Source organism: Sinohyriopsis cumingii, chromosome 14, assembly GCF_028554795.1.
Source record: "Sinohyriopsis cumingii isolate HCF-2022 chromosome 14, ASM2855479v2, whole genome shotgun sequence".
Lineage (NCBI taxonomy): Eukaryota > Metazoa > Mollusca > Bivalvia > Unionida > Unionidae > Sinohyriopsis > Sinohyriopsis cumingii.
Window position 1 is genome coordinate 47,667,759 of NC_142974.1, and position 20,154 is coordinate 47,687,912.

The 20,154-nt window shown below is 32.8% G+C and overlaps 1 protein-coding gene across 5 annotated transcripts in view; it reads left to right on the top strand.

Annotated features, from left to right (window-relative positions):
- Window positions 1-20,154, top strand: part of LOC149783716 (enteropeptidase-like) — a 220,011-nt gene that overhangs the window by 43,212 nt on the left and 156,645 nt on the right. For all 5 annotated transcript variants that reach the window (XR_016413660.1, XM_089931972.1, XM_089931969.1 and 2 more), the window contains exons 7-13: window positions 303-592; window positions 6,176-6,338; window positions 9,201-9,376; window positions 11,984-12,121; window positions 13,958-14,068; window positions 16,567-16,687; window positions 18,152-18,259. Coding sequence is in view for 4 of the 5 variants with exons in the window: in XM_089931972.1 (XP_089788098.1) it covers window positions 303-592; window positions 6,176-6,338; window positions 9,201-9,376; window positions 11,984-12,121; window positions 13,958-14,068; window positions 16,567-16,687; window positions 18,152-18,259 (1,107 nt within the window). In the remaining variant the exon portion in view is untranslated. The remainder of the gene's footprint in view (window positions 1-302; window positions 593-6,175; window positions 6,339-9,200; window positions 9,377-11,983; window positions 12,122-13,957; window positions 14,069-16,566; window positions 16,688-18,151; window positions 18,260-20,154) is intronic.

Here is a 20,154-nt window from a genome sequence, read left to right on the forward strand (position 1 = left end):
AATAATTTGTATGGGCACATAAACATAAAAATATGTGGTTAGTTACAATTTTTACTAGTTGTTATGACAAAATAAACATAAACATCAGTGGTTGGTTGCAGTTATTAATGACAATTGATATGACCACATAATAGAAAACATCAGTGGCTGGTTACAAATAGTAATGTCAATTGATATGATTACATAAAAGAACACATCAGTGGTTCGTTACAAATATTGCAATTGTTACTAATATCAGATATGTGCACATAAACAGAACTATCAGCGGGTGGTTACCATTAATATTTTATTGCATATAATAGGTATGACCACATAAACAGAACTGTTAATGGCTGGTTGAAGGGCTGGGTAAGTATTCAGCCAGGACAAACCGAGGTCATCTTTGTAGCAAAGACCACTACTACCACAACAGTCTGGCCAGGTGTGGTGGCCATAGATGATGTTTCTGTTATCCAAAGACCTTGTCCTGCTAACCCAGACTGTGGCACTGACATGTTCCAATGTAACACAACCAGAGTCTGTCTACCAGTCTACATGCAGTGTGATGGTGGAAATGACTGTCTAGATGGATCAGATGAAGAAAATTGCATCGGTGGGTTTTCTTTGTTCCTTATCTTATATGTAATTTCTCCTCCATGCATAGTTTGGAAATATTCTACATTCTTCACACACACACACACACACACACACAGATATATATATATATATATATATATATATATATATATATATATATATATATATATATATATATATATATATATATATATATATATATATATATATATATATATATATATATATATATATACATATATATATATATATATATATATATATATATATATATATATATATATATATATATATATATATATATATATATATATATGTATATGACCAAAGGGATTCTTAGTACTTATGACAAAAGGGATTTTAGTTTTTTAAAAAGTAAAACATATAACAGTACCAATATCAGGTTTCTAAGTGTGACACTCCGACCACTGATATACCACCCTGTAATTCTATATCGTTATTTGCATAATCTCTCTTTGCTTCTTGGTTTTGCAAGAAATATGGACCTAATATGACTGAGTAACTGAGTTTTCGATGGCTTGAAATTTTTGTGCCAACTTTAATTGGCCTACTCATATAAGTAGCATCACATGTCCCTTATTAGCAATACCCTTTACATCAGCACCCCGCAAATTTTCCGAATGTGAATTTTCCAACGAATGTTCATTAGCTAACCCTGACTGTCTCTATGTTCTCTCCGAAATGCATGACACATTCTGCGTACCTGCTGTATCTATTAGAGCCTGAAATACTTGTCTCCCTTTTCTATTATGTATCACGTTCCTATGTAAAGTATTATTTACTATTATACTCCATATTTTCTTTCCCTTTATGCTTTGCACTTTTGCACACCTTAGAAACATTTGGCTGCCTATCCATGGAGATCTGGGTACGATACTCTGGGGTTGGCGCATATCCCTATCTTGATTTTACTTTTAGTGGTGTGTATTGTGCAGTCCGACATGCAGCCTTGATGTGCCCCAATTTGTTGCTTTGAAAGCACATTGCCGTTACAGTTATACGATAGGATGTTTTATAGTGGTACTCACCACATCGGTAACATGGTCGTGTTGTTTTCCTCTGATCTCCAGTAATTTGCACCTTTTGCTGCTTCTTTCCCTCTGCAGGGTGTTATGATAGTTATTTTTAAGCTTCAGTTGTTGACTTTCAGCTCTCATGTTCAAAATCTCTCAATCCAGTTTTTGTGAATTCACTACCTCCACCGAATGAGCCATGCGTCCATACTTTGCAATATCCTCCATTGGTTTTGCCTCCTTTGCCAAGACGAATGAGCGAACACTTGGATCTAGTCCATTTATGGCTATGTCATGGATTTCTAAAGCTGATTTACCCAGGTCTTTCCCCTTTGATTTTACTTTTCAAGATAACAGAGCACAGAGTCACTTCCTTATACCACCAAATAACGATCTCTCACTCTGCTGTATCGTGAGACCTCTGATGGGAAGAAAATTCCTTTAAACTTTTGCGACAGTACTGTATAATCATCCTGTACATCCTCTGGGAGTGAATAAAGCCAGATATCAGCTTTCCCAGATAGACTTAATGGCATATGTGGTGCTTTTTCTTCCTCTTTTAGTCGTTTGATTTTGCAAAACGTTTCAGCTTTTGAATGCTACGCTTTTGCATTGTCCTAATCCCCAGAGAAGGCTGGAATGGTGATGAAATCTCTTCCCGAAGCCATGCTTTTTTTTCTTATTGTTTTTCTCAGTTCCAGCTGAGCTAAAATGTCAGCTACCCCCGGACTATACTCAACCACTTCTGACCCGTTAGATGTGTTTGGTCTTTCTTGTTGGGTCCTTCTGTTGACTTCCGGGTGAGGCGGGGACCATGAGTATACTAGTTAAAACACTAAGTAATATTGTAATCTACTGTTTATATCCAAAATACACACTAGTTCTGTCCACCTCTCCACATTTTACACTAATGTTCATGTACATTTTTCTCACTATATTTGTCCACTCAGAAACTCTTTATATCACTCCATTATGTCTATTAGGTATTCTTTCTCTTAACGCCCCATTTTGTATATCTCTGTCGGATTCTTATCTGCAACTGCATCTTATCTCTGTTGTCCCTTTTTCTTTCTCTGCCCTCTTTCTGCTTTCTTTATTTTGCTTGGTGTTATTCTGCCTTCTGCTTTCTACCCCATACTATATCTTGTATCTATCTATATACACATATCGTTATCCCACACCCCACATACAGAATATGATTGGCTAACATTACTAGATGAATGCCAGCCCCCTTCCCCTAGATCATACCATAACTAAATTGTGCTGCAACGGCATGATTATGACCCAGTTATCCACATATGTCGTGATGCTGACCTGTTTACCCAGAATTGTCAAAGCCTTCCGGAACCCCAAAACATTACTTGCTATTGATATTTTCTCACTCCCAACGTAAATTAGTTTCTCTATGATGCTGACCTAGTTACCCAGATTTAGCATTGCTTCCCTCACATCTGTCTCTGAAATTATCATATTCACCCCCCACATATTACTAGTTGGAAACCTGCTATTGGTACTGATATATATTTTACTTTTTCTCACACTAAAATCCCTTTTGTCATAGGTACTAAGAATCCCTTTGGTCATATATCTTTCTGAGATTCTATTATGCTGTTTAATCTAGCTTCATCAGTGTGTAATGGATGTATATTTTTACATGTCATGTAGTTGGATCTCTCAGTACAATTGACACTGGGAATTTAGTCTTGGAGACAGAGTGCTTAATGGCTGTATTTCACTCCAGTTTACATTCAGAATCGACTAAGGAAGGCAATTTAGTTGAAACATGTCAAAGATAGACTTTATTATTTGAAATCTATTTTAAAAATAATGATTTTATATAACGAAGAAGCTCATTTAGGACAACAAACATTAAAAAAGCTGGACAACTGATATACACTTGCAATCAAATATGGACAAGACATTGGAAATGAGTACATGTAACATTCATCCAAAGATTGAAGGCTAACTTGTATGCCATTACAGACTAGTACTCAAATACACATTGTTTTAAGGAAGCGGACTGCTGAATGACACAAAGAGTACAAATAATTATTTATGCAGATGTTGACGATGATGCCTTTTTAAAGCTTTGGATGAATCACCTGACTTTATACGGCTATATAAATGCAAAGCTCATATAAAAATCAGAATTCGGTATGTGAATATAAATTGGACCTGTTTTGCCATATTTTGCTCAGATTGTTTTCACAGCGGTATCTCGCAATAATGCATTATATCACAAAAAAGTATAGCAAAGGTAAGGGCACGTACTCTATTAAATTAGTCTAATTTAGTTATATCATATACGCTAATTACATTTAACATTATTTTATTTTGTGATGTAGTTTTACTTCATTGCCATTTTTTTCATGTTCATATGACGGTATTTTTGTCACCTACTGCAGTATAAACTGTACACTTATTATGGTACACTTTTGTGACTTCCATCAAGAGTATTACAATAATTGAAAACTGCAGTACAGTCTTCAACCTGACTTTAATCAGTGTGTGCATCTGTTTCTTGTTCTCCATTGTTTTTGATCATAACATCTGAAATATTGAATCTAGTTTATACATTTGGTTTAGTTTATAAAAGTGATACAAATTATTGGTACAATAATAAAATTCATCTTAGACATTATTATTGTTATTATTATCATTATTAGTATTTATTTACTTGTTTCTTTCTTAAAATAGAAAACTGAGATTGAACTCTAATATCAGAGAGATTGATACAATTGATTAACACACAAACATAAACTCTGGATCCCCATGATGAAAACTATTGACATTTTAATTGGCAAACAATTTGTGGTTCTCAATGCTGTTTTAGAATGTCATATATTTCATGTTTTGACGTCCATTTATGCAATTACATTTCTTCCGTAGCTATTGCATTCAAGACTTGTCCTTATTTTAAAGTTGATATGCATATATGCTTTCAAGTTTACATAAATAATCTGTTTTCATTCCATTGACGTTTCATGTACAATATATATATATATATATATATATATATATATATATATATATATATATATATATATATATATATATATATATATATATATATATATATATATATATATATATATATATAAACTGCGCATATTTTCTAGACTATTAACTTCCATTCTCCATGAACCTAATATTGCTGATCCCTTATAATACGGTCATTTTATATGCTGGAAGCCGAAATTTAGTGGGAGTCAAATGCAGAAGATCAAAAAATTGAATGAATTAAGGAAGGGAAAAAGGGACAAGAATGATATAAAGTGTAAGCTTATTTAATCATGTCTGTCCATTCATATGGCTTTTACCAATTTCATATTTGCACATTAAGTCAAGCTTGCCGCCATCTATATCTATCAGACTTTGAGTATATCTTATGTGAAAGAATCTTTTGAATTTAGGGTTAAATGGCCATGGTGAAGGAAGATATGAAATATTCTTTCGATACAGTAAAAATAGTTGCAAATCACATAACTGCAGAAATGTGTGGATGTCGTGCACTTGAGATAAGAAAGAAGTCTTAATGGATTTAGGATCAAATATCAAAGTCAACGTGACTATGAACAGAGGAGGAGCAATTATATTGCGTAATAACTTTAATTCTATACCACATAGATAGATTAAAATTTGCAGGTTTCCATTCAAGATATAAAAGGTACCAATTTATTTTAGAGTTCAAAGACTGAGGAGATTATATGGCTAATAAAATGTTTTTTTCAATACGATTTTTGTTCCTGGTTACAAGTTTTGTAAGTGGTTTGGATGTTCATTGATTACAAAGTCCTATAAATGTTCTCGTTTAAATGTAACAGGCCATTATCATATTTAGTCGGATAAGGAAATAATGGGTTTTGGATAATAAGTTTAGTTCAAGGTCACACACCTTATCCTCAGGGCCACATCAATGAGACATATTGTTTTATAATTTCAGCAGTAAATTTTCTCTACCAGTACCTTGATAAAAGAGCATTAGATATCGGGTGGATGAAATTGTGGGGTGGGTATATAATGTGATGTTCCCTGTTTTCTTCTTGAAAAATAATTGCATGGCTGCTTGGATATTTCAAATGACTCCCTTGGCTAGTTACACGGAACAAAAATGTTCCACAGCAATAGAAATAACAATGGATGATGTTACACATCGATTCAGTCTACTGATCAATGCAATATAAGTAATCAACGGAAATAGCCTGGCCTGGGCAGGGGTATTGCCCTGGATTGTTTTCGATTGAACAGGGTTAATTACTAGTACGTTAGTTTCTTTAAGGACTTGAAAACACTCAATAATATATTGATATGCCTATGTGAATGCACTATTTGATAAGAGTTTTCTTTTGTACAAGATACATATTTATGAGGCTTACATAAAAGCCAGGAAGCCAGGATGTCAGGAAATCAGGATATATATATATATATATATATATATATATATATATATATATATATATATATATATATATATGGGTATACTGTACATCTCATGCATGGAATTTGACAGTAATTGTGTCACACAAACTAATATAGTTATATATGCATTTATATTAATTTCACAGGCAAACCAGACTATCAAGTTAAGCTAATCAATGGGGATGGTTCCTATGGCAGTATTGCCATTTTCTACCAGGGTCTTTGGAGGCCAGTGTGTATGTCAAAATACAGTATTAATACAGGGAGCAGCTCAACTGTTCAGCTAGCTTGCCAACATATGGAATACACGTATGTATGGCTCATTTCTAGTCTTCAAGCATTAGTACAGACATGACAGGTTTAGAAGCGGCGAGACACGGAATGAAAGTATAGCATCCTTGTACATTCCTAATGTTTAGATCATCTGGGCATAATGCCAAGATAACGTGTATCATGGTCTATCATCCCCGATGCATTGTCCGTCAAGTATTTTGTGTTCACAATAGTTAAATTGAGAAAGTTCTTCTAAAAAAAACCTGCATGCTATTTCAAAGAAAGCATTTTCTTAAACCTTTAAATATATTCAGTGGATGATAAACCATCATCAAATTTTACCACCCTTGATTCAAATAGAAAAATGTATACAATACTTTTGCACAAAAGTACAGAATTCAGTCACATTTTATGAAAAACATTGTGGCGTAATTAAAGTTCTTTCAATCTTGTTATGTTATGTTGATCTACTAATAGATATGACCACATTGCTAAAATTAGAAAATCATTTAAACAACTAGTTCTTGCAAACTGCCCAGCAAAATGTGAATAAATTTACAAAAAACAATATGGAATAGAGCTCCGTCAGATGTGCTAATCTAACTTCCAATAACTACGAAAAAGGGAAAAAGTACCTTCCCAAAAACCACACAGCAAAAGGTGACAAATGTTGAGAAAACATCATAAGTCCTTTCACATTTGTATCAATAATGCCAGTTCAGCACAGCATCAAATGTGGAAATCATTACTAAAGATACAATGTTTTGACCAAACTCATAGTTGAGGCTGCTCAACAGAATTTGGTAAAATTGTACAACAGGTTCTAATCTGACATAAACAAACACCTAACACAATCTGACAAACATGTGACAGCTGGATGTGTCCCAAGTGTCCCAGTTTTGAATTGTCCTCAGTGTCCCAGGCCTGTCAGAATTATACACGTGATTTTTTTCTGGCAATAAATATAACCACCATTGTTGAAACAGTAAAAACATTTACACATCTCTAAAAATAGGGCAAAATGCAATTTTACCATCTAAACTTGGCTTTTGACATTCTGTTATTTGAGCCTTTCGATATAGACCAACTAGTGCTGATGTGATAGTAAATTTAGATTAAGATATAAAAGTCTAGAGAAACCATGAAATACTTGATTTTATAACATAATATTGTTATTGTTAATAAACATAATTGTACGAAATTTCAAGGGGAAAGCATCCTTCTGCTCCATCACATTTCTTGCAAAGATTCTGTCGTATTGGCCGTTGGACAAATGTCGGTTACATGAGCATTTTCAGTCCAGTTTCCCAGAAAGATGATGTAATTTCTAGAAACCTAATAGCATGCTGGGTGTAACAGCATAAAACATGTGAAGGTGGAAGACTTAACCTAGTACATATCTTTACCACAAGTTGGTGAATGAGATGCCTCATTATAATTCCAATTTATAATAGCGAAATCTCTGAAACACTTGTTCATTCCTTTCCCCCATCTCTGATAACCTCCATTAGAAGTTCCCAGAACGTTATCATACAAATCTACACACACTCAGCAATGGATATAACAATTATGCATTCAGAGCTACGGAAAACTTTTCTCAACATTCATCCTGGGGCCAAGTTAGTTGCAGGAGTTGCATGCCCCTGTCCTCCTTATACTCAGCACAGCAAACATATACACTACAGTGCTACATGGGTCAAGATTATGACAATATTATGTTCCTATAGACTGCGCCTTAAATAAGAAATAATGTTTCCCTTAGATAATTATGTTTCAAACTTGAGAAATTGCAGTTGCACGCATAGCTTGATTTCTTAGTGATATTAATGTTTACAGGGAAGTCATTTAGTAATCTAGGCGCCATAAGTTTAATTTTCAAGCAGCTATCACACATTTTTTATATATATATATTCATATATATATATATATATATATATATATATATATATATATATATATATATATATATATATATATATATATATATATATATATATATATATATATATATATATATAGGAATGACCTTGTATGGTCCGCAGCACCCAACCTGCTCAATAATCCCTCAAGAACACCCTTTCCTCACGGGTATATCAGTCTAAATATCTTTGGTTTGTCGCAGTGAGTTAATCAGTATTGTACCGCAAACGACATCACAATTTACTCCAGTATACAGTTTACATAACCCAAGGAAATTGAGGTCTCTTTGCAACAGCTAACACGTACAACAAATTATCAAAATGTACATGAGATGCATTTAGGTGCTAATGCAGTGATATATATATATTATGGACACATGCTTATGAACTGACTTGAATAATTAAAGATTGTGTGAGATTATTATTATAATAACTGGATTCTTATATGAAGTTGCCTATGACAAGAATGATTGCACTGAATACTTGGTTTAATGCATGATACATATACTTGAATTGATCTTGTCTTTTCAGTTTTAAAATGCGCAACCCTGTAACAGACTATTTCAATTTGATAGCATGCCATTTTGAATGCAAATAATACAGTTTTTTCATTTTCATATACCTGAAAATTGGTTACACAAAGTGGACAACTTCCTCACAAAACTCTCTTGGATTGTGTAAATATAAATACACTTATCACTAAAACTGATACGAACATGGTCAAATCTTTGGCTAGAGAACTGTAGGTAAACCCCACCCCACACTTCCCATGCTTCTAGGATGCTTCATTGAGTGAACATAAGTCACTTCATTTGGCAACAAAACCCACCAACAGCTACGCTCATGTACAAATGTATTTGTATGCATACATTTCCATCATACTATTGCTGCTAATAATAATAATAATAATAATAATAATAATAATAATAATAATAATAATAATAATACTATTGATAATAATAACAATATTTCATTTTAGTGGAAGATACCAAGGTGCATTTGTTAACTCATGGCACCAGCCGGTGCAGTATGCCATGCAGGTATCTTGCAGCTCCACCAATGTGGATATTCATAATTGCAGCATGAACTTAACCGAGACCTCAGAAAATACCAGCTCTTGTTATTACTACCAGGCTGCCATTTGTAGCAATAATGGTAAGAATCTTGTAAAAAAAAAGGTCGCATAGTTCTTGATTTTTAACTTGTGTCTGAAAGCAAGCACAATTTTCAACCTAAGTTTGGTCTGTATTTTAGGAATCACTTTCGCCATTTTGACTGTGAGGGTAGCAAAGTCAGCAGTTTTTATAAGTTCATATCTTATATGGTTGTTTCTTTATACAACATACACTTAGGGATGATTTTAATAAAATTTGTATAGTAGTCACATAAGTTAATGCTCTTTGAGGGAGCCTTAAAAGTGTACTTTGATATAGATGACATTGCCTTATAACAAAGTACATTATTGACCAATCAGCAATCTGGGTTATACTAAGTATTATTACTGAGGTTCTTTATACTGATGGGCCACTACGTATGTAACAAAATTTGTTATTATGTGTGTAAGTAGATGTTATGTCATCTCAACTCGATTGAAAAGTAAGACAAAACACTCTGCAGAAATGTATGGTTAGGATGCATTTTGAATCGTTCATTATACATTCACTTGTGTACATCATGAACACAACCATAAACAGCAAAAAAAACCATATCTGCTGCCTCATAATCAACTAGCAAATATGAGTCTACCCTGTTCTTGGTTATGCTAATAATTTCAAGTAAACAGTAGATATATAATCTGCTGCCACATACAATACTGGGAAATCCAAGGCATACTTTGCTGCAGACTGTTGCTAATGATTTCAAACAAATATATATGTATATATAACCGAGAAATTTATCTTATTGTGTCGAAAGGATATTGCAACTTTGTATCATTGATAATATAAACGAAGTAGATAAATCCCAATGAAATTGTACACATACCATTATGATAATCCATATTCTTGTAGGTTATTGGTGTAAGTCCAGCTTCAAGGTTTTCTTCCACGCTAAATTCTTTTCTCTCTCACTCCAAATTTCTGTATTACCTGATTTTGTAGAACATATGGCTTTTCATGGATGCATAACCTTTATACATAAATTCTTCAAGTTGGCCGAAAAGAAGACTTTGGTGATGTCATATGGTTACACCAGAGCCATCAGTCCATTATGTATTGATAAAGTTATATGAAAGAATTTACTTACCCCAACTCGGAACAAATTAAACATTTAGTTGTACTTTTGTTGCACACCCCACTCTTTTACACTTTCCAAATGCCTTTAAAATAACGTGCAAATGGACCATAACGCAGATTGCGATATATAACTTTTGTATTCAGTGCACTTACTCTTTACACATGAATCGTAGTGAAACACCCAAATACGTCTAATCTGGATGTATGATAGGGCAAAATGTAAAATTTATGAATATGTTAAAGGTGACTCATATTATGTTATTGAGTATGTCCATCATGCCATGCATCTCTCCATCGGTCTCTCTGCCTGCTTACGTTTTTACACGATAGTTTTAGTGCGAAATCATATATCTAGATAAATATTTGTGTGCATCTGGGTTAAGAAATTATAACTTTTTAGTGTTATTGTCAAGATGTTAATGGTTAAGCACTCTGACTGAAAGAATCCAAATTAATTCTGCACAAAAAGCTTTACGTTATCAATTATTTACTTCATCCAAGCTGTTATGGATGCTTTGCGATTAAGAAAAGGAAGAAGCCTATCAAATAGATACAGGTCCAGATAATTTCGACTCATAGAAGAAATATAATTTCAACACTATAACCTAATTTTGGAACGACATACCTCGACATAATATTGTGATTGAATTTCCGTTGTAGAAAAAAGTCATTAATTTGTAACTCAGGGCCAAAGTCATGGTCACTATGACTAAAATTTGGGAAATATAGTTCTGCATAATAACTTTCATTCTTGCCAATGTACATCAGCCTTACAGTGTCAATAGTTTCCACCTAGGTAAGGATCTTAACATTTTGGGGTCAAAAGATCAGAATTAAAAGTCATATTGTTCCACATCAGAAAAAATTCTAAATAGGAAATTCATTTCTACCGTGATGAATCTTTGTTTATGAACTGTCTGTGGGAAAATAATAAAATATGTTGCTTTGGAGGTCGAAATATCAAAAAAGTAAATGTCACTAAAACAAACAGGATAACATTGTCTTATATATATATATATATATATATATATATATATATATATATATATATATATATATATATATATATATATATATATATATATATATATATATATATATATATATATATATATATATATATATATATATATATATATATATATATATATATATATATATATATATATATATATATATATATATATATATATATATATATATATATATATATATATAGAGAGAGAGAGAGAGAGAGAGAGAGAGAGAGAGAGAGAGAGAGATAGGTAGGTAGGTTGATAGATAGAGATTAATAGATGAAGAGATTGATAGATGCAAATATCTGATTGGCATGACAAGACAAATATACTTATCCAACTGACTGGTCATCTACACGAGAGGCTCAAACTTCAGCGTCAAGGTTAAAACAGGGATGCGGTAGATACCTCTTTTACAAACAGAGAATGTTTTTTTTTGAAGTTGTGAGTAGCCGGTCATTCAGTGTGTAAGCTAATATATTTTTCTCACCATTTCTTATTTTTATCTTCAGAATGTTTCTCAGGTGAAAGGTTATGTTCTCGAGACTATAGCTATTCCAACTCTTCTTCCAATACAAAGTGTATATCAGACCAATATCTATGTGATGGGATCCCTGACTGTCCAGGTGTAACAGATGAAGTAAACTGCGGTATTGTTTCTAAGGATTTGTAAGAGGAGATACAGTGCAACGTTTTTAATTTATGGTTTAATACATTTATTCAGATTAATCTTTGACTAGTATTCATTGTTTTTCATTTGCAAACTGCATTTTATTCACAATGTATTCATTATGTTGGATGCTTTCATTTTGTGATCTGTTTGTGTTGATCATGCACTCCACTTTTCGTTTACTTGTAAAATTAACCATGTTAAGGTCTGTATCACCGTTTGTGGTTTTGCAAAATAATTCTGCACGACGTAAAGTAGAGCTCCTTGTAAGGAATCATATAGTTTCTATAAAAACATTATGGTTCACTAGGTCTTTACTTATGGGGTTTGTAGCAACCATCAAAACCATGAAAATGTGTACCCAGTCAAATATAGTGCCCTCACAGAATTTACCAGCTTCACTTCTTCTGTGTTACATTTTTCTTTGATTTGTTTATTGTCTTGTTTTATTTGTTTTATTTCTAAGTATTCTTGTTTCTATCAATATTGTATCTGTTTTATAACTGCCAATCCTTACAATTTTACCGTACATCTTACTTTGATTACCTTAATATTACACACTTATAGAATAAAAGGACAAAGTTTATCATGTGTTAGTTTGAATATTGCCCAATGAAGGAAAGATGATTGCTACTGCCACAGGACATCAAAACAATCAATGATTAAATACAGGGTCGGCAGTGTACAATAGAATGCACAAAGTTAATTTTCATTAAGAAAATTTTGTAACCTGTAGTAGGAAAAAAAGTATCATTTGCACTCACACTGAATGTATTTAATGTATGTGAGTCTTGGATTAATAAAGTAGCTTTAACAACGTTTCAGTCATATCGCTACGATGTATACCTTGTGGTAGTTTAAAGTGATGTCTATCACTGCTACATCATGCCGCAGATATGTAGCATCATGTTCCACCCAGTCACATTAGTTTGACTCCAGGCCGACCAGTCCTAACACCAGCCTTTTAATACTGGGCGCCTAGCGAGGCAACTGTTAGTACCACATTTATAAGTCTTTTGTATTAATCGACCAGGATTTGAAACTGCGACTTCCCTCATATAAGGATGATGCACTAAGCACTGTGCAACGGAGCGGTGAATGTACATAATAATGATTTTTATTTGAGAAATTGTGTTGGATTATTAACATGGATCCATTTTTGCATCATACACCAATTCATCCATGATCTGCCGGCACCTTGAAGTTTGGGCAATCGTTATTTATAATTTGTTCTCTTGTTTGTGATTGTTTTGGCTCCATTTATCAGTCTGATAATATGTTGAAACCCTTGAGTAGAACCAAACATGATTTATTTATACATCGTCATATACATGAACAATATGTGAAAGTTTTTACTCAACATAATCGATTCAAATCATGTACGTGTTAGCTTCATCAAATACCATACTATTTTGGATAGAGGATATGTTTCATTTGGACACAAATTATTGAAGACAAACCAAATAAAAAATAAGAACAGCACAAGGTTGTTTTCTTGAAGTGCGTTTTCAAATAAATGTTGTATTTAGATACTTTATTGTAGCATGCCTGGCTGATGTTGCAAATTCAATACAATCTGTTTTGTGTCCATAAGTTTTGGGACCTATGTTCCAGGTTAACTAAAAGTTTAACCATAAGTTATAAAACAGTAACAACTCTTTTATTTTATATGGTATATCATCAACATGGGAGATTTCATGCCCACTTGAGCCTCTTGTTTGTGTCATATACCTGTCTCATTCATTTTTATATTTTTATTTTCAATGTTACATTGTATCTGTTTCATGACATTTGATGATCATGCAACCTTTTGCAGTCAATTGTTCCATCGGTGAATTTGAATGCACTAACCATGGGTGTATTCCTGCATCCCAGCGATGTGATGGCACCCCACAGTGTGGAGACAAGTCAGATGAGTATGGCTGTGGTATGACACAACTATTCCTGAAGCAACACGTCTGCTATCTTTCTCTGCATATACTGTATATCATCTACTCCCCTTCCAAATCACATACACTATTGTTATGATAGATGTATATTATATGATGTAACTCAAGGTAGTCATCACATCTGTATGCCATGATGATCTAACATACACCAATATATCCATACAATTGTACACCACTCCACTGTATTTCTCTCTATATTAAATGCACACTCTCTCCCACACACACGCACATCCCTTTATTATGATAAACGTGCGTTTTCGTAAGATAAAAAATTGTCATCTTATGTGAATAGATTGAGCACTCATCCATCCATCTATTCATACAGTGATATTTTATTTTCCACACGATGACTTTAGATTTTAGACAAATTTAGAATCTACTTTTTGTATAATGACGAGCGGCCTAGGAACTTATTTCCAGCCTTACGTGGCTCCATTTATCACAGTTGATCTTCCTGGTTACCTCTCTGTCCTCAAGTTTAATTTATCTGGCTTAATTTTACCAAAGAACAGTGTACTTCAACCAAATTTGGCATGCTGAGCTATATCTCCCTAACGCCTTAAATATGTTAGAATTTCGGCATTCCATGATATACTATGCTGTTGTTATACTACATAATTGCCTGCAGGTTTTTTTCGTTTAAGCTATGTTTGGCATGCAGCTACCTGTTCATGAGATATTCACTTTCCAGCATTCCATAAGATTTTGTTTTGCAGATGTTTTGCCCCCATATTGCCCTTCCCTTTGGTTTTATTTTCCTCATTTTAACTATACCGTAACTTGATAAATTTCAACCAATAAATGTATGCAGTCTTATTGCGATAAATAAATGTGATTTCTAACATTCCAAGATATGTCTGTAGGAGTATAATTTTCTTGATTTACCAATCCACCTGACTTTAATATTTTTTCCTGTATGAATTTTACGTGGTTTGGATTGCAACACATTTGGGATTGCAACAACAATTCGATAAACCAAGTGTGAGTTCAAGTACTCCATGTCATCAGTTATATGACTTATGCATTCCAAAAGACCTGTACGATTTTGAGTACACCATGTAATAATTTATATAACTTATGCATTGAATAAGACCTGTATAACTTCAAGTACTCCATGTTATCATTTACGTCACTTACGCATTACATAAGACCTGTGTAATTTCAAGTACCTCATGTACTAATTTATATGTGTCATGCATTCCATAAGACCTGTGTGTTTTCAAATACTCCATGACATTATTTATATCACTTATGCATTCCTTAAGTAATGTATAATTTCAAGTACTCCATGTAATCATTTATATTTGTCATGCATTCCATAAGACCTGTGTGATTTCAAGTACTATATGACATTATTTATATGGCTCTTCCATGACAATCTGCTGTACTTCATCTTATTGTTTAGCCTCTGACAGTGACCTCTCCAATACCATATTACCAAGGATTGTTGGATAGGAAAAAAATTCAGCAATGAGAATTATGTGGAATATAACCTTGTATGTATTTGATTTCATATATTTACTTGTGCCAATTAAGGGAGCAACTACCATTATTTGGAGATTTTCTAACTTTGGTTGTCGAGCACGTTTAATATCCTCCTCTTTTGGTGTAGAATATTATGCATTTGTCCCTAATGTCTGATGTATTGAACAGTTACACTCACCCCTAAAGCATTTATCTTTCCCAGACATTATGGGTAAGTTTCTTTTGACAAATGAAAACATATTGTCAATTTTTGGGTCAAAAGGTCTATATCAATGTGAATGAAAATACAAAATGGATTTAGAATTCTAAAATTATTTATGTATCACATATCTAAACCTAATAATGTGGATAGATTGCACCTGGGATATGACATTTGGAAGCCAAAAGGTCAATTTTCACAATCCCAATGACTGACACAATGCAAGTGGTTATTGTATAATGATATTAATTATTTTTAAAACAGACAATGCATATTGCTAATATATCCTGGTTATTACAGACAGTTTTCATTATTGCACTAGTGTTAGGGATCATTTTTGTTATTTTACTCTCTGGACGAAAACTTATATGCACAATGTAGCAAACAACCGATTAGACAAACATATGATATTTGGTTTACATGTTTATATCCATAGGTAGATGACATCAAGTTTCGTGCAATTACCAAAAAATCATATTTAGTCCTTGTTTTGAATTTTGGTGGTTTGTATTAATCTGCAGCATTAGAAACACAAACCTTGTCTACAAATATTTGATTCACTGGTGAATGGAGAATTCATTTAAAAAATGTTTGTGCATTTTTAGGAAGACACATAATCCTTCTACTTTCATTATATAATAATTAATATTGTTGCGCTTCAGAATTCATAGATTGCCAGAAAGAGATAAAGTGGTATAAGTGTATATTTTCATAGAAGGCAAACAAATCCATGATATATGTCACATTATCAATGAAGATTTTAACTGATATTTAGTGTAATTTTTGTTTTAGTGATTGTTGCGAACAGCATGCCAAATATCTACCATTCGCACTTGTTGGCATATCTCCCAGTGTGCTATAACAACATGAATAGCAATCTTGCCAACACGCTGTGTTCATTATGTGGGCAAGGGTGAGTAGAAGTGATGAAACAATTGTATATCAAGGCCACGTTTATTATTGAAAAATAAGACAAATCAAGACACATTTAGTGCAGCAGTAATAACATATGTTGTTAGGGTTTTGTTGAAACCTATATTTCAGAATGTGTGCAAAATGCATTTTCAATCCTTTTTCATGGGAATGAATTCAACCTGATGTCTTATTCATACATCTCTGAGAACATCAAAATATGATAAACCATATTCTTCTAACTGAACCCGTATCAATCAGAAATGTTTTGAATACATTGATTTCAACACAAAATCTGAGGATGCCTTTATATTCTAGACTATATTGTTGGATTGGTATAACATTGAAATTTTACAGATTGAGTGTATATACCACCTTGGCAACATCTAGTTTTTCCCATCAGTGTAAGTTTAAAACCACTCCCTTGAAAAAAAATCTCAACATATCATTACAAACAAAATATACTATTTATGTGTGCATGTCTTCGTTTGTTTAACAGTTGTGCCCAACTAATGGCACATATATGAAAATAAGCACATTCGAATCTGAAGTTGTTGATAAAACAGTAAGTGTAAAGTCCATCCGTGTCCGTACTATTCTATATATATATAATTATAGTGCACACATATATTACCAATTTCAAATTCGCACAGCAAGTCGAGTTGTCGTTTTGTCCGCTATCTGCAGCTGTGACATTTCTTGCATTGCTTGTACATGGTGTAAGAAGAAATTCTGTTATTTTTAGGCTTGACAGTTTAAAAACTAAAATGTATTTCTGTACATTAACTTGAATTCTTTACCATCGACAGTTACCTAACTTTGTTGATGGCATACCCTTGGGGGAAGTAAAAAGTCCAATAATTTCAGGCTCACAGCATCAAAGAACAAGATCATTTTGAAAGAAGGAAACATTCTGAACAATGGCTGGAGTTTTGCATCATGTATGATTAGCAAACATTGTCAATGACTTACACTATGGGTGAAGAAGCACTCTCTTGAAGAAAGAAATAAACGTATTGATTTCAGTTCACTTGTCACTTAATGGAATAAGAAAAATTCCTCTGCACACATATTTTAATTCGTTATATAATGGACCATTAACCATCGTGGTGGGTGTATACTTTGCATTTCACTATACTCTTATTACGAACATGACAAAGTATTTTTCAAACTAGGTTTTAATCCTATCTTAAGAATGTTGATATGTATCATAAGTGAAATGCTGATACTGGGACATACTACACTCGATCGCATGGGTGACAATTAAGAGTACAAGTAATTTATTTGCCATTTCCAAAGACTGATGGAATAGTGATATGAAAAATTGACTTGGCATATTAACTTGTATATGACTTATCATCATTATTTCCTTTATGTTTTATCTCATATTGTTTCATCTTTTCTAATGTTATTCTTGTATTTGCGGCATTATCTTTGCTTTTATTATTAATGTACAATTTTCCAGGTCAAGCAGCCATTATCAACAATACACGTATGTTCTGAACGGTACCATGCTGACACCTCAGTCAAATGCTACCATGACCTCTCTTGTTCCAGGTTATACAATATCAGTGTAAGTTGGCATGAAGACCGTCAAAATGAAGTCGTTTTGATATAATGCCATATGCATCCATAATTGTAGTAGTCCTTCATTAAAATGCTTTCCATGAGATCCGCGGTGTATCCCACCTTGTAGTAAGTATATAATGTTCAAGTACCCGATACACACAATTTCACTAACATTTTTTGAACTGGGGTCCATGACCACACTTTATAATGGAAAATTATTGTACTGAAAGCCATTCTCTTGAGGGAGAGTTGTAACTATCCCCCTTAAAGTATTAGTCTGCCATCTGTTGAGTCATACTTCCATAACAAATTATTCCTTGGATAATTTATTTGTTTTAAATAATTCATGTTTCTGGAAAAAAATTATAATTATGTTAACTAGGTACACATTAATAGATCAAAGATAAATTGTGTTTCTCTGGCCAATACTATATTATGTTATAAATTAAAACTATGTCAGAATTATGTAAAGTCTTACCCTTGAGCTGAGTACATTTTTTAAAGGGAGGAAAATCGAATCAAAACTGAAAACTATGTACAATTTATATAGAGAACCTGACCTATACCAATATAATCTTAAAGAAGCTGTGCTAATTTGGAGGGTACTATAAATATATAACACATATTGTATATATTCTATTATTTTATACCTATCGTCTCTGCTGAGATATAAATTAAGCATATATTTTATATTAATCATATTTCAAACTTAGAGGTGATTTGAAGACAATAAACCAAGGTCATGATTTCATGGAGGAGATTATTTTTAGCATGTTTGTTTCAGCTTTCCTTCAGCGACAGTTGTTACTTGTAATTTATATTTTATCACAAACAATCTATTTTTATCCATGGATAAACCTAGTATGAACAAACCTCAATAATTTGAAATTCTATGGAATATAAAGTTATATTTATTTGATATCAAATTTCGCTTGTATTAATAAAATTAACTCTGAAAAAGTGCTATGTCTTTAAGGAAAATGTTCAGTTTGTTGTTTTTGCTGTTGAATCTTGAGAATTTTCACTGTACATTATTTAAAGTAAAGGAACTGAAAATGACATGCTTCAGAAAACTTTCTGCCATAGTTTTGATTCGAAATTGTAGAAGCTTTGTCAGACACAAACAGCAAACATTTTTAATGTTTTTGGAGTTCATATTGTGTGTATCACAATTTATTATTAACGTGCAATTTTTGTGAGGCTAAGATTACTAAAAAAGTAAGTCATTGTTGTAACATCAGTGTAATGCAATTATCAACCAGTTTTTGAAGGTTTGTGTTTATATATTTCCAATAATTTTAGCAGTCTTGAACTAAATTAATTAAATACAATACATTCATTGATAAACATTTTGAGTTAATTTTTTGTAACTAGAGGAATATTGCATAACCTGTTATAGCTTGTATTAATGTTTTATATTGATGATATATCTTTCTTTTTAGTTAATTTCTTCTATCTTTGCAAAATGTTATCCATGCGAAAATATTATACAGACCAAACGGGTTGGTACATCATTTGTTTTAACAAATTATGCTTTAATTTGAATGTATTTCACTTGCATTTACATGGTGTTTTAGGGTTTCCTCGTACATGTTGCACATGTTTGATGACAAATAGTCAAGATAAAACTATGTAATGTGTAGTTACACGTCCCAAACTGTCTTACCATACATTCTATAAAAAAAGTCAGGTGAATTTGACTGTTAAGATGAACCTCATTTGGTGATAATGATACTGCAGTTCGATTGGTCAGCAATCTGTTTGAACTATACATAGGCGACAAGTGACAAACAGCTCGTGCCAGATGGTACAAGTTTGTGGTTGGTTGATTCTTACAGCTATTTTCATTGTAAAGTTATATGAACTGTTATGCCTTCCAGAAACAAACATCACCACACA